Source organism: Peromyscus californicus, unplaced genomic scaffold (genome assembly GCF_007827085.1).
Source record: "Peromyscus californicus insignis strain IS unplaced genomic scaffold, ASM782708v3 Scaffold_10__1_contigs__length_136768540, whole genome shotgun sequence".
Classification (NCBI taxonomy): domain Eukaryota; kingdom Metazoa; phylum Chordata; class Mammalia; order Rodentia; family Cricetidae; genus Peromyscus; species Peromyscus californicus.
This window is the reverse complement of record NW_026294391.1, coordinates 115,980,407-115,996,593: the sequence shown is the minus strand read 5'-3', so window position 1 is coordinate 115,996,593 and position 16,187 is coordinate 115,980,407. Positions and strand designations below refer to the sequence as shown.

The window sequence follows — 16,187 nt, the reverse complement described above, 5'->3', positions numbered from 1 at the left end:
TGTGCACACAGAGAACTGTACACACACAGAGAGAACAGTGCACACAGAGAACTGTGCACACACAGAGAACTGTGCACACAGAGAACTGTACACAGAGAGAAAACTGTGCACACCGAGGACTGTGCACACACAGAGAACTGTGCACACACAGAGAACTGTGCCACAGAGAGAACTGTGCCACAGAGAGAACTGTGCACACACAGGGAACTGTGCACACAGAGAACTGTGCACATAGAGAACTGTGCACACACAGAGAACTATGCATACACAGAGAACTGTGCACACTCAGAGATCTGTGCACACAGAGGACTGTGTACACACAGAGAACTGTGCACACAGAGAGAACTGTGCACACAGAGGACTGTGCACACAGAGAGCTCTGAGCACACACAGAGAACTGTGCACACAGAGAGAACTCTGCACACAGAGGACTGTGCACACAGAGAGAACTGTGCACACAGAGAGAAATGTACACACAAAGAACTGTGCAGACAGAGAACTGTGCACACACAGAGAACTGTACACACACAGAGAACTGTGTACACACAGAGAACTGTGCACATAGAGAGAACTGTGCACACACAGAGAACTGTGCACAAAGAGAACTGTGCAGAGGACTGTGCACACACAAAGAACTGTGTATACACAGAGAACTGTACATACACAGAGAACTGAGCACACAGAGAGAACTGTGCACACATAGAACTGAGCACAGAGAGAACTGTGCACACAGAGAACTGTGCACACACAGAGAGAACTGTGCACACGCAGAGAGGACTGTGCACACACAGAGGACTGTGCACACAGAGAACTGTACACACAGAGAACTGTGCACACACAGAGAGAACTGTGCACACACAGAGAGGACTGTGCACACACAGAGGACTGTGCACACAGAGAACTGTGTACACATAGAGAACTGTGCATACACAGAGAACTGTTCCACACACAGATAATTGTGCACCCAGAAAGAACTGTGCACACAGAGAACTGTGCACACAGAGAACTGTGCACACAGAGGACTGTACACACACAGAGAACTGTACACACACAGAGAACTGTGCACACAGAGAACTGTGAACACAGAGAGAACTATGCACACACAGAGAACTGTGAACACAGAAAACTGTGCACACAGAGAGAAAAGTGCACACACAGAGAACTGTGCACACAGAGAGAAAAGTGCACACACAGAGAACTGTGCACACAGAGAGAACTGTGTACACAGAGAGAACTGTGCACACACAGAGAACTGTGCACACAGAGAACTGGACACACACAGAGAGTACAGTGCATACAGAGAACTGTGCACAGAGAACTGTACACACACAGAGAACTGTGTACACACAGAGAACTGTGCACACACAGAGAACTGTGCACATAGAGAGAACTGTGCACACACAGAGAACTGTGCACACAGAGAGAACTGTGCAGAGGACTGTGCACACACAAAGAACTGTGTATACACAGAGAACTGTACACACACAGAGAACTGAGCACACAGAGAGAACTGTGCACACATAGAACTGAGCACAGAGAGAACTGTGCACACAGAGAACTGTGCACACACAGAGAGAACTGTGCACACACAGAGAGGACTGTGCACACACAGAGGACTGTGCACACAGAGAACTGTACACACACAGAGAACTGTGCACACAGAGTACTGTGCACACAGAGGACTGTACACACAGAGAGAACTGTGCACACACAGAGAACTGTGCACACAGAGAACTGTGAACACAGAGAGAACTATGCACACACAGAGAACTGTGCACACAGAGAACTGTACAAACACAGAGAGTACAGTGCACACAGAGAACTGTGCACACACACAGAACTGTGCACACAGAGAACTGTACACAGAGAGAAAGCTGTGCACACAGAGGACTGTGCACACACAGAGAACTGTGCACACACAGAGAACTGTGCCACAGAGAGAACTGTGCACACACAGAGAACTGTGCGCACAGAGAACTGTGCACATAGAGAACTGTGCACACAGAGAAAACTGTGCACACAGAGAGAACTGTGTACACACAGAAAACTGTGCACACAGAGGACTGTGCACACACAGAGAACTGTGCACACAGAGAGAAATGTACAGAGAACTGTGCACACAGAGAACTGTGCACACAGAGAACTCTGCACAGAGAACTGTACACACACAGAGAACTGTGTACACACAGAGAACTGTGTACAGAGAGAACTGTGCACACACAGAGAACTGTGCACACACAGAGAACAGTGCACACACAGAGAACTGTGCACACAGAGAGAACTGTGCACACAGAGAGAAATGTACACACAGAGAACTGTGCACACAGAGAACTGTGCACACACAGAGAACTGTACATACACAGAGAACTGTGTACACACAGAGAACTGTGCACATAGAGAGAACTGTGCACACACAGAGAACTGTGCACACAGAGAGAACTGTGCAGAGGACTGTGCACACACAAAAAACTGTGTATACACAGAGAACTGTACACACACAGAGAACTGAGCACACAGAGAGAACTGTGCACACATAGAACTGAGCACAGAGAGAACTGTGCACACAGAGAACTGTGCACACACAGAGAGAACTGTCCACACGCAGAGAGGACTGTGCACACACGGAGGACTGTACACACAGAGAACTGTACACACAGAGAGAGTTGTGCACACAGAGAACTGTACACACACAGAGAACTGTGTACACATAGAGAACTGTGCATACACAGAGAACTGTTGCACACACAGATAATTGTGCACCCAGAAAGAACTGTGCACACAGAGAACTGTGCACACAGAGAGAACTGTGCAAACAGAGGACTGTGCACACACAGAGAACTGTACACACACAGAGAACTGTGCATACAGAGAGAACTGTGCACACAGAGAGAACTGTGCACACAGAGAGAACTGTGCACACAGAGGACTGTGCACACAGAGAGAACTGTGCACACAGAGAGAACTGTGCACACACAGAGAGAACTGTGCACACACAGAGAGAACTGTGCACACAGAGAACTGTGCACACGGAGAACTGCACACAGAGAACTGTGCACACGGAGAACTGCACACAGAGAACTGTGCACACAGAGAGAACTGTGCACAGAGAGGACTCTGCAAACACAGAGAACTGTGCACACAGAGAACTGTGTACACACAGAGAACTGTGCACACAGAGAGAACTGTGCACACACAGAGTGAACTCTGCACACACAGAGAACTGTGCACACGGAGAACTGCACACAGAGAATTGCAAGAAGAGTGCAAATACTTATAAGATTCTTAGGTTTGTGTTGGCTCTCGGGTCTTCTCTTGCTCCCCAAACTTCTTAAAAGGAGACAATAGAAGTAAGAACTCGGGAGGACAACGACATTGGGAACACTTACGCTAGGGAAAACACTAACCCTCACTTCCTGTTCATAAGTCCCTGATTCTCGAGCTTGGGTGTCTATGGAGACTAAAGTCAGAGGTGCTGAGGATGTCTCTCACATAGCAATTCTCTGTGAACTCACTTCACAGGGGCTGCAATGGCGTTTTATGTCTCCTCTGAGGAAGTTCGAAGAATGAGTGCAGGGTTCATGGTACCTGACACCCGAGGATAGAGTTAGAGAAAACATAACTACAGACACGGTGACAACCAAGTTTGCATTCTTTATTCACAACGTATCGAGTAATGGCAATTTTGTGGCAAACACTGAAAACTAAGTGCTGGGAGTGGGGAGCAATGTAGACTCCTTTCTGTGCTACGAAACATAGCTCTCCCAAATTTCCTTTTCACAACAGATGCTTACTGGGAAACTCCTAATCTTCTCTACAGTCTGTCACTGCTCTGTGCCGATTTCCCTCTGACTGGCAGCTCTAGCTGTTTACCTGACCATGTATGTTCTGGTGTCTGAGAAGGCTTGACTTCCTGTTAAACTTTCTCTCACACAGGCTACATGCATAGGGCTGCTCAGCAGTGTGGACTACCTGGTGGTTGAGGAGATGAGATTTCTGAGTGAATGCTTTCCCACATTCCAGACACTTAAAGGGTTTCTCTCCTGTATGAATTCTTCGGTGTGTATGTAAGTTTGTGTTATGAGTAAAGCTTTTCTGGCACCAGGAGCACTTATATAGCTTTATTCCTTGGTGTGACAGGATATGGATTTTGAGATCTGACTTCCACCTGAAGCTATGGTCACACTGCTGACATGAAAAAGGCTTCTCTCTGGTGTGAACTCTATGGTGCCTAGCAAGCAAAGAAGGAACTCTGAAGCCTCTCCCACACTCCTGACATTTATAAAGTTTTTGTTGCCGTTGTTTACAAACTGAAGCTGACGTTCTTTTCCTCCCTGGAAGAGCCTGATCATGTTCCTGCACCCTGCGTGTCTCTGCATGGCTTTTCCTGTTGGTTTTTTTCTGGGCAGCTTTCTTTCTGGCCTTTGATACCTTTGATGGTCTTGCTTCTATTTCTGATGTAGAGGCAGATACAGGCTGATCATTTCCCATGTCATCTCCAGGCTTTAACCCTGTTCATATAAAGAAAAACATCAGTCAGGTGTTTCATAGAAAAGAAAATGTAGGGGCTGGAGAGATGGCTCAGAGCTTAAGAACACTGGCTGTTCTTCCAGAGGTCTTGAGTTCAATTCCCAGCAACCACATGGTGGCTCACAACCATCTACAATAAGATCTGGTGCCCTCTTCTGGCCTGCAGACATAACACTCACTGTATACATAATAAATAAATAAATTAAAAAAAAAAGAAAGAAAAGAAAATGTAAAGGACTAGAGAGGATGGTCGATAACAATAACTTTAAAGAAATACATAAACTAGTGTTTGTGGCCCAGGCTGGAAAAATGGTATAGATCCATAGTCCCTTGATCCACTCTGCTAGGTACAGCAAAAAGCCCACTCAATGGTGCCGGACGTTACAAAAGGAAATTAAAAAAAGTGGAAAGATGGCAAAAAGGTCTAGGACTCAAGAATTTCAGAAAGAGATAACAAACAAACAAAACACAGCAAGTGATAACACACCCAAACTCCCAGAAGAAAGCAGAATCTCAAACCCAGTATTTTCCAACCCCAAAACTATCTGCAGAAGACTGCCTAGACAGACTCACCCCTTTCTCAGACTGAGTGTGAAACCGTTTAAAGACAGATATCATGCAAACCAGACACAACTCAGAAAAGGACCCTCCTGGTACCTGTCACAATAAGCAGACTGGGGAGTGTACTTGCATTCCACCCCAGCATGGAAACTTCCCATAAGAAGCTGAGAGATAATAACATAAATATAAAATAAACAACTTCATCTAGAGAGCTGGTGTTGCAAAAAGGCCAATGAACAAGAAGTATCATTAACATTGCAGGCATGGGATATTTTCTTTCCACAAGAGCCCTGAAAGTGAAGAAGCAGAACCAGCAGGAGAGACTCAGCTCTAACCAGTGACCTGGCTTAGGAAGCCTTTTCCTCCCTATGTGGAGATTGCCCTTCCACGGTGAGATATCTGGCCCAGGGAAACGCGGGCCCTCCGACAGCATCATCCAGAACCCATGGTAGATCTAGCAGTATTGGAGGAACCAAAAGATACAAAATTAGTGCCACAAAGCCTCTGAAAACAAATTCATTGTAAGAAAGCCACATAAACGTAACTAACACCCTACATGTTAAACTTAGGCAGGGTGGGTGTCTGCTAAAATAGCATACATAAATAGGACCGGAGCTCTCTCTCTTATCGTAATAGATAAAACTATCAGAATGTAATGAAAAGTCACTTATCTGACTAAGAACTAAGAAAATTGTAACATGGGTGAAGGGCAAATCTGACAAAGGTGTAAACAAACTAGAAAGCAAAACCAGAAACGGTAAAACTTAGAGACACAGAAGCAGTATGCTTACAAAGAATGTGTGGTTTAAAGAAGCCCCTCAAAAGAAACTGTAATATACTGAGATCTGAAGGAAAATGAAGTCAAACTCCATCCAAATACAGAGTACAGTTAAGGAAGCGGCCAAGGAATACATCTAGCCTTAAGTGCTTACACTAGAAAAGGAAGTTCACAAGGTAATAATCTTTAAGTTCCCTCCTCAAGAAACTTGCAAAAAGCAAATTAGGCCTTAACCAATGTGAGCAGATGAAAGTCTAACAAGGAAATGGACATCATAATCAAATAAAATGCTACTTTTCAAAACACATTAACAGGAGTAGTAAGTCACTACTAAGACCGACAAGACAAACTACAAGACCCAAAGGACTAACAAGAAGCACAAAATCCACGCAGGCTTTGTTGTACAAGACTGTAATCTCAGCACCAGGGAGACACTCGGAGGGAGACTCATGAGCATAATGGGCCACACTGCACAACTCTGTCTCAAATTGCCCTCCCGGAAGAAAGGAATAGAGGGCATGCAGTGGTCTGAATGAGAATCTCCCCCACAGGCTCATATATTAGACTGCTTTGACACCAGGGAGCAAAACTGTTTAAGAACGATTAGGAAGGAGAAGTGTTACTGGAGGTGGGCTTTGAGGTTTCAAAATCCAAGTCAGGCAGGCTCTCTTTCTGTCTCTGTCTCTGTCTCTGTCTCTGTCTCTCTCTCTCTCTCTCTCTGTGTGTGTGTGTGTGTGTGTGTGTGTGTGTGCTGCAAAACTAAGACACTACAGAAAGATAAGTGTGGCGTGACTGCATATACTCGGAACACCAGAACTCTGGAGATGAAAAGAAGAGAATCACGAGTTCAAGCCCAGCCTGAGACACACAGTGAGACTCTGTCTTAAATGATGAAAAGAAATGAAATTCAAATGCTCCTATTAATTCACAAAAAAGTATATGACAAAAATCACACATCCATTCAGGATAAAAAAAAAAAAACCACTCATAAACGTAGAAAATTTGATCAACTTTGTAAAAAAGCAACAAAACCCCCATACTAAATACAGGAAGTTGAAGTTAATGCAATAAGTCAAGACAAAAAAATAAAAGGCATTGTGGATGGTTGCTTACAAGGAAAATCCTGAGGTTGCCCAAGAAATCTAAAACTAGCCGGGCGGTGGTGGCGCACGCCTTTAATCCCAGCACTTGGGAGGCAGAGCCAGGTGGATCTCTGTGAGTTCGAGGCCAGCCTGGGCTACCAAGTGAGTCCCAGGAAAGGCGCAAAGCTACACAGAGAAACCCTGTCTCAAAAAACCAAAAAAAAAAAAAAAAAAAAAAAAAAAAAAGAAATCTAAAACTACAAGTACTTGTAGGGAGTTCACTCTGATTACAAGATACAAGATCCAAAAATAAAAGTCCACGCATTCATTTATAAAGTGATGTAATGAGGAAATCGAAATTAAAACTGGCATCCTTGCTGTTGTTGCAATGGGAAAAGCTGAGGCACATATTTCACAAAATATGAAGAGTATCTACACACTGAAAATGATTAAAAGTTGATGACAGAAATCAATGAACACCTACACTGAGATACATCACATTCAGGGATCAGAGGAGACATCACACTGAAGGTATCAATGCTCTTCAAACAAATTTATATGTTTAATGAAATTTTTAGTGAAATCTCAATCAAATGTCTTAGAGGCCTAACTAAACTTACTGTAGAATTTACACTTGCCCCTCCCACCTTATTAGGGAGCAGTCTTCAGAGACAAGGGAGCAACCCCCCTGGCATAACTGTCACAGCAGGGGAGTTTAGTGAGTAAGCCTGTCCTCTAGGACAGCCATGGTGGGAGCAGTGGCCACTGCTGCAGCTGTATGGGAGGCTGAATCTGGTGAGACCACCAGAAACAGAATGAGAGTGGCACCACTACCACATCACTATGCTGGCTGTGTAGTAGTTCTTGTCAGGTAGAGCTTGTCTTTTCATCCTCAAAGCAGAAGCAGAAATTCAGAACAGCCCAATTCATATGCACAACAGGAAATATTTAAAGATCAAGTTATTACCATAAAAAGTAAAGGCAGTACTTTGCTTTGGTGTGTGTGTGTGTGTGTGTGTGTGTGTGTGTGTGTGTGTGTGTGTGTGTGTGTGTGCCAGATAAAAGGTAACCCTTCGTGGTCATCCCCCTTGTGGATTTTAAGACAGGATCCTTTGCTGACTCTGGAGCTCACCAAGAAAATGAGGTTGGCTGGTCAGTGAGCCCTGGAGATCCTCTCATCTCCACCTCCCTGGTGCTGTTAATACAAATTCATGCCATCATACCTGACTTTTTTATGTGTGGGGATCTAACTCAGGTCCTCATCCTGGTGTGTCAAACACTTTATCAACTGAGCATCTCTCAGACACAAAAAGGACTTGAGAACTAAGCACAGTATGGAATCCTAGAAAACAAATTGATGAACAGCAGGAAAACGGGACGCATAGTTCTAACAGGAAGTGGATAAAACACACAGCAATGTGCAGAAACTTTAACATCAGATAAATGATGGACACCTACACCACATTTTATTGCAAAGCTCAGAAAACCTAAACAAGTAATTATAAATGTAAAAAACATTTTTAAAAAAGCACAATGGTTGATATATAAATAGCTTGCTAAAGGTAAAAAGACAACAACAATAACTAATAAAGACTTGAACACTGTCCTGGTTGGGTTTTTATCAACTTGACACAGGCTAGAGTTATCTGGGAGGAGAAAAATCAATTGAGAAAACGCCTCCATCAGGTTGCCAATAGGCAAATCTCTATGGAATTTTCTTGATTAGTGGTTTATGTGGGAGGGTCCAGCCCACTATGGGCAATGCCACCCCTGGTCACATGAACTTAAGGTACATAAGATAGCAAGCAGAGCAAGCCTGTGAGCAGCACTCCTCCATGGTCTCTGCTTCAGCTCCTGCCTCCAGGTTCCTGCCCTGCTTGAGCTCCTGCCCTGACTTCACTGAAATGTAAGATGAGGTAAGCCCTTTCCTCCCTAAGTGCCATTTGGTTATGATGCTTACCATAAGCAATAGAAATCCTAAGTAAGGCAAGTGCCAAACCAAGAAAAATTGGCCCATGAGTTCTAAATAATTTAGAACAGAGAAAGATTTCAGGGAGACCTCCAGCAAAGGCACACCCAGTAGTCTTCTGGAAGAAGTGTCAATTTTGAAAAATTTTTTTTAGGCAATGGGTGGAGCACACGGGCTTGGGATTATTATGACTGCTATTACTTTGTGAAGGTAAAGGGAAAAAACTATCAAGGGAAGCCAGAATTCATGGGAGAAGTTCTAGGGTACCACCCTGGAAAAACAGAGGATGATAAATGCTGCCTACAGTTTCTGTCTAGAGAAGAAAGGAAAAAGTCCATTCAGAATTGGAAAACCAAACTGCAGCAAAAACACAAAAACACCTTAAAGAAAAGATACAATGTATTTTTACCAATAACTTGGAAGATGATCAAAAGCAAAATGAACAAAGAAAGCAACAGAAAGATACAGTTGAAGCTTGGATAAAACTCAGCAGAAATTTCTACAAAATGTGTCCCAGTTAAAGTAAGAAAAGAAAGCAACAGAAAGTGTTCAGTGCATTTTATTCTAGAAAGTTACATCTTGCTAAAGAAATGAACAGGAAGAATTGCTGAGAATTGACAAGGAGCTTAAGGAAAGAGAAATGGAAACTACTGCAGCTGCTGAAAGTTCCAGGTTTCCAGAAAGATTTACATGTATCTGAACTGAAAATTGTACAAAAGGAGGCAAAGTGTCTTAGTCACTCTTCTATTGTTGTGAAGAGACACCATGGTCACAGTGACTCTTACAAAAGAAAGCAGTTAATCTAGGACTTGCTTACAGTTTCAGAGGGTTAGTCCATTCTCACCATGGTGGGGAGCAAAAAGGCATGGTGCTGGAGAAGCAGCTGAGAGCTTAACATCCTGAGGGAGAGAGAGAGGAAGAGACGGGAAAGAAGGGAGTGAGGGAGGGAAGGAGACAGTGATGGAGGGTGACTGACAGACAGAGACAAAGAGAGACACAGACAGATGCAGACAGAGAGAGACAGAGACAGAAAGAGACAGGGAGGGAGAGACTGGACCTAGTATGGGCATTTGAAACCTCAAAGCTCACCCCCAGTGACTCACCTCCTCCAACAAGGCTGCACCTACTCCTACAAGGCCACACCTTCTAAACCTTCTCAAACAGTTGCACTGCCTGGGGCTAAATATTTAAACATATGAGCCTATGGGGACCATTCTCTTTCAAAGTACCACAGAAAGGAAGATGGAAAGGCAGAAAAAAAAAAGACTGGTAAAATTAAAAACAAAAAAAACCCATAAAACAAACAAAACAAAACAAAGAAACAAAAAAGTTTAAAAAAAACAAACTAGAACAGAATGTTAGTAAAGATCCCTTAAAGCTTTACAAACAAGGTTGGGAGCAAATAATCAGAAAGATGGGACCAGGGATGGTGAGATAGCTCCTATGTTAAGAGCACTTGCTGCTCAATCATGAGACCTCAGTCCCAGTCCTGCACACAGATGCCTCTAGTTCCAAGGAGTCCAATGCCTTGTTTTGCCTCTATGGGCATTCTCAAAAACATTCACACAGACAAGCACATACATATAAAAAATTATCTCCTCTTATTCTTTCTTTCTTTCTTTCTCTCTCTCTCTCTCTTCCTTCCTTCCTTTCTTTCTTTCTTACTTTATTTATTTATTTATTTATTTATTTTGAGACAGGGTTTCTCTGTGTAGCTCTCGCTGTCCTGGAACTCACTCTGTAGGCCAGGCTGTCTTTGAACTCGTAGAGATCCACCTGCCTCCGCCTCCCAAGTGCTGAGATTAAAAGCATGTGTAACCACCACCCAGCCTAGATCTCTTTATAAAAGAGAAAAGCACCAACAGCCTCCAGGCCACCAGTACATATCCACACAGGGCTATTCCACCTGGAAAGGAGGAATAAAGAAAAGAATGAAAGACAATGGAAATTCTAAAATGTGATGAGAATGTGAGTGTATATCATCACCAGGAGAAACTGACTAGCCCTGTCCTTTAAACATTACCAGCATATTCAGAGTGTTTATTGTTTTATATGTGAATCAAAGAGTAAGCTTCTTATAGAGTGTCAGCATTTCTTGTATCTTCTAAGAGGGTATGTATTTCAGGTATACATTGGCTTAGTATTTATGTAAAAGTTATTTAAATAAGTTTAAGCCACTAACATTCTATTAAAAGAGTCGAAACATATCAAAGATTTTTGTTATAGCATAGAAAAATCAGACTTTGAAATTTTTTTCCCACCTAGAAGCAAGTAAACTCAATTATAAAAATGTGGAGATTTTTAGAGCTATACTGAAATAATTTAGTACATTCCTTAAGTTTAACAGATTGGTAGTTTGTCAGCTATTGCATTTTTGTGCAATCAAGACTTTGTATTTGCTGGAAGAATTCTCCATTTTCCATAGAGAATTTTAAAGTAATGTTAGCAAACCCTATTGATTTCAACAGTGACATCATTGCTTGGGTCCCTTCAGCTACTCCAAACTTACCTTCAGTCTTTTGGAATTCACATATTTATAAAATGTTTGTGTCTCTGAGTTACTAAAATTAAAATAAAACTTATATACAAAGCCCAGGCTACACAGTAGCTAGAAAGCACTTTTCTTTTTAAAAGATTTTATTTATTTATTCATTCATTTATTTATTTTGTGTGTGTGTTTGTGTGTGTGTGTTTGTGTGTGTATTTGTGTTTGTGTGTGTTCACGTATGTGTGAGTGCCACATGTGTGTAGTGTCCAAGGAGACCAGAAAAGGTGGAGTTACAGGCAGTTTGTGAGCAACCTTGGGTGCTGTGAACTGAACTCTGGTCCTTCGGAAGAGCCAAGTACTGTTGACCATTGAGCCATCTCTCCCATCACAGCTAGAAGAATGGTGACAAAGGAGAACGACATGGGGACAATTCTGCACAATAGATAAGAAGGCTTGTTATACAGCTACAGTAAGAGAGTTCAGTAGTCACAGACAGACAAACAAACAACTCAGGCTGGACAGATGTACACAAATTGCCAACTACTTTTTCACACAAAACACACAAGAAATTCAATGGAGGAAGGGCAGAACTTTCAATAAATGATGCTGAGGCAATTGGACACCGTAATGGCTATTCTTAGTTTTCAACCTGATTACAACTGGAATTAGCAAAAACCCACATGGCACACCTGTGAGGGACTGTTTTTCTTAATTAAATCATTTGAAATGGAATGACCACTTTTAACCCAGATCTTTCAGTGTGAAGATCCATCTCTAATCCGGGCCACACCTTCTGCTGGCATCCTATATAAAGGGCATGGAAGAAGGAAGCTTGCCCTCTTTGCCTGTTTGCTATCATTCTTGTTGGCAAGTCCATTCCTTCACCAGCATTAGCGCTCCCTTCTTTGGAATTCCAGTGTATACTGAAGACCCGCTGAGACATCCAGTACCATGGATGTATACAAATTGGACCGAACAACTGTTGGATTCTTAGACTATCCATTGGCAGACAGCCATTCTTGAATGAGCAGGACCACAGCCTGTAAGCCATTCTAATAAAAGTAAGTCATATATGTATATATAACACAATACATATATATATATATATATATATGTGTATGTATGTATGCATCCTTCTACTCTATAAGTTCTATTCCTCTAGAGAACCATGAATAATGCTAATGCCTATAAGTAAAAAAATCAGCCTTAAACTCAACTTCATATTGCCTATAAAATTAATTCAAAAAAATGTGGACTTGTATGAAAAAACAAAATAAAGGATTTAGGAAAACTTATAGGTATCTAGAGGTAAAGGAGTTAAGAGTTCTAGCCTTCATGGCAAAACCATATACTCCCAACAGGAGAAATTGATCTTCACTAAAATTAAAAACTTTTGTTCTGTAGAAGCCCATGGGAAGAGGACAAAACAATATTTTAACAGAGATAAGTAACTGGAAGCCGAACATCTGGCAAACCATCAGAATCCAGAAGATAGAAAGATCTCCCAGATTCAACAGATAAGAAGCGATCTAACTCAATTATAGTCCAAAAGGGGCTTTCTCATAGCGTGCATTTTTTATAAATACAGGCCACATTATACAACCTATACACAAAGGGGAGGCGGTGGTATCTTTACCTAGAGAGGTGGCCATCTTGTAGATGGTCAGCATTACATCACTGTAGAGTGTCTTCTGAGAAGGATCCAGTGAGCACCATTCCTCCTTAGAAAAATGCATCTCTATATCTTCAAATGTCAACAAGCCCTGAAGAAGAGAATGGGTTTGAGTTTAGTACTAGCACTGCAAAAGCTGTGTGGTCACCTGCCTCTGAAGAAATTAGCATTGTAGAATTTAGGTGGAGAAACGGAAATGACAGGAAGGAGCCAGGTGGATCAGTAAATAGCCTGAGAAATATCCAATTCCCATTCTCATGGTTCCAAATCTAGTTGCCTGGAAAGCATTAAGGTCTAACAAACCGCAGAATAAATACCTAGTGGGCACTATGGGTCTTAGTGGAAGGAAAAAGCAGAAATGAGGCTGCCTGCAAAAAGATGAGAGTTAGGATAAAATGAAAGAGTAACAAAAAGCAAGCTGACTTCTTCCAGCCCTTCTACCCAGCAGCTTCCATGCCTACGTGCACAGCCACAGCTCAAGACATGACCAGTATTGTGTTGAGTACACTGGTGGTTGCTCTCAAGCTGCCTTCATCATTTGCTTTTTTTTTAGTTTGTCAAGACAGGGATTCTCTGTGTAACCCCTCTGGCTGTCCTGAATGTGCTTTGTAGACCAGGCTGGCCTCGAACTCACAGAGATCACCTGCCTCTGCCTCCCCAGTGCTGGGATTAAAGGTGTGCACTGCCACAGCCTGGCATCATTTGCTTTTTTGACTCTGACCCTCATGAAGTGATTTTTCTCCTTTTCTTTTATGTAAAAGATAAGACACAGAACATAAAAGGTTTTTCTGTCAGCTCAATTTTTAAATCTCCCTGTAAGTAAGAAAGGAAAGCTTTGGTAGGTGAAAGGGAATGAAACAAAGAGAAAAATGAAGACAGGGATGAGTTCCAACCTCTGTCTACATGATTTGGTTACAAGAAGACACCAAAAATGAACTCTGCCCTGTATTCTTAGGTTTTGGGAGGCCAGTTGGGAGACAGGCACCCACATTTTACGCCAGGGTACTCTTGAGGAGTGAGGGATAAGAGACTGAGATAGAAATATAAAGGGGAGAGAAACAGATAGAAACACAGGATAGCCTCGGGAGGGCTTGAAATCCTATCCACTGGCTCCTCCTGTCTCTCGTAAAGGGCTATTATAGGAATGCCAAGGGGTGGAGCTAAAGACCTCCCCCTAGCTCAGCCAAGGGTAGACACTCCAATCACCTAGTAACTACACACATGGTCAAGCAATCCTCTAATGCAGCCCTGCTGGGTAAAGCAAGCTCAGATCTCACTGGGAAACCTTTGTGGGCCTCCACCTTAGGTTAGCTCCTGTAGAGAGGTGATGAGCTCCTGTCTCCTGGGGGTGTGTCTTGGTTCCCCACTCACTAGCAGCACCAAGAACATGCCACTAGGAGAGAAGAGTGGAGGTCCTTTCCTCTCAGCTCAGGGGTGTGTTTTCATTAGAGGATACTACTACCCTCAGCATCTAGATTCCCTCTACCTCTCTGTGGGCATTTTTCTTCAGCGTCTTTGTTTCGATTTGCTTTCCACGTTTCTTCTTGTGTAGTCTCCTCAAAGTTGTCTAATTCGTGCGTCTGCTCTCTAGCCTCTATTTTAGTCTCTGTACCGTACTATGTTTTAGATCTGCCTTCCCATACCTTTCTTGCCTTTTATTTCTCTGTTTCTAACATCTCAAGACTTGTATTCCTAGATGTGCTAGAGCAGGCTCACCACCTCTATTCCTGGCCTTAAAAAGAGGAAAACACACCTTTTCCCTTTGAGGCCATGAAAGACTCTGCCAGGGACTCTGGACCTTATGGAGTCACTGTCAGCACGTGATTTTGGATCCTGGCTAGCCATTCTAAAGGAAGGAGGAAATGTGACTAAATTTGTCTCACTCCTTGGTAGCTCCCAACCAAGACACATCTACTTTCATCCTGTGTCATTATGCATTACAAGGAATCTTTATTCTTACCTCGTTGGGCACTGCATCAGGCTCTGTCTGCAAGCTTTCGACCAGAGCCACGGCCTGGTTGATATCCTGTGGAAGATGCTTTTGCACCCAGTTCTTCATTGCCTGGGGCAGAATGCTCAGGAACTGCTCTAACACCAGAGCTTCCAGGATCTGCTCTTTTGAGTTGGTCTCTGGCATCAGCCACTGAAAGCATAACTCGTGAAGCTTGCTGGCAGCCTCTAGTGGTCCAGGTACTTGATTGTAGCAGAAGTTCCGGAACTGCTGCTGAGCACTTTCCGGAGGATGACTTTCGGGTTGTGAGCTATCATTCCTATTCTGGTTTGAGCTGTCTTGCATAGATAGATTACTATTCTGTACACCCCCGACGTGAGCACTAAAGCACCCATCTTCCTTCACCTCACTCATCATCACTTGCTAGAAGAACAGTTTTACTTTTCTGGGAGACACTGATACACCTTTCACAATTGAGGCACCATCAGGTTTGACACAAAACCAGTAAGTGAATTAATCTTCTTCCTAAGGGCAGATACGGGGGAGAGAGAGGAAAGGTGGGGAGAGAAGAAAAATTACATGATATATTCACTTGGCATTTATTACCAAAGAAAAATGAAAGTTCCTGCCCCTTTAAATTCAGCTGTCAAGTACTGTGGTATGCACTACCTCTGAAGGTATGGTCTCTCCTCTGGTTTCCACATTAGATCACAGCACAGCTAGGTAAAGACAAATGCCAAACAATGCCCTCTTTTTGTTCAACAGTTTAGGAAACGTTGGTGAATGACAAAACTAGCGCCCGATGGCGAAAAGGAGTCCCGAGACTCTCCAATACTTTACTTGTGCACGTCTGTTCAATTTTCACAAATAGGGCATATTTCTGGTTTGGTTTTCTTTTTTCACATATAACAGATAATCCTAGACTTTCAGCTTCACTCAATGGAAAACTAACTTCTATGGCCTTTGACTCTTTCACAGTAAGTGAAGATTTTGGCACATGGACCATTTAACATTTTTCCATTTCCACTGTATTAACAACCCTGAGAGAATCCCCGAGACAGGACTATCAGAGACATGATTAGAGGAGAGGTAACCGAACGCATCCCAGTCAACATCCTCCCACAATGGAAAGAGACCACTGATATTCGGGGGATGGCCA

General features: G+C 42.9%; 1 protein-coding gene across 1 annotated transcript; it reads right to left on the bottom strand.

Annotated features, from left to right (window-relative positions):
* Positions 1–3,858: 3,858 nt before the first annotated feature.
* Znf75d (zinc finger protein 75D) lies at positions 3,859–15,442 on the bottom strand. Its single transcript, XM_052749925.1, has 3 exons — positions 15,038–15,442; positions 13,042–13,168; positions 3,859–4,508 (listed from the first exon to the last, which is right to left on the bottom strand). Exons 1-3 carry the CDS (start codon positions 15,440–15,442, stop codon positions 3,859–3,861), a joined length of 1,182 nt encoding a protein of 393 aa, XP_052605885.1.
* Positions 15,443–16,187: the final 745 nt, after the last annotated feature.

Bases quoted from the DNA above. Each gene is read 5' to 3' on its own strand.
- Znf75d (XM_052749925.1), bottom strand. From the start codon at position 15,442: ATGAGTGAGGTGAAGGAAGATGGGTGCTTTAGTGCTCACGTCGGGGGT. The intron at 13,169-15,037 runs GTAAGAATAAAG...TCTCTTCTTCAG, and splicing joins CTGATGCAGTGCCCAACGAG to GGCTTGTTGACATTTGAAGA. The intron at 4,509-13,041 runs GTAAAGATACCA...TTATATGAACAG, and splicing joins CAAGATGGCCACCTCTCTAG to GGTTAAAGCCTGGAGATGAC.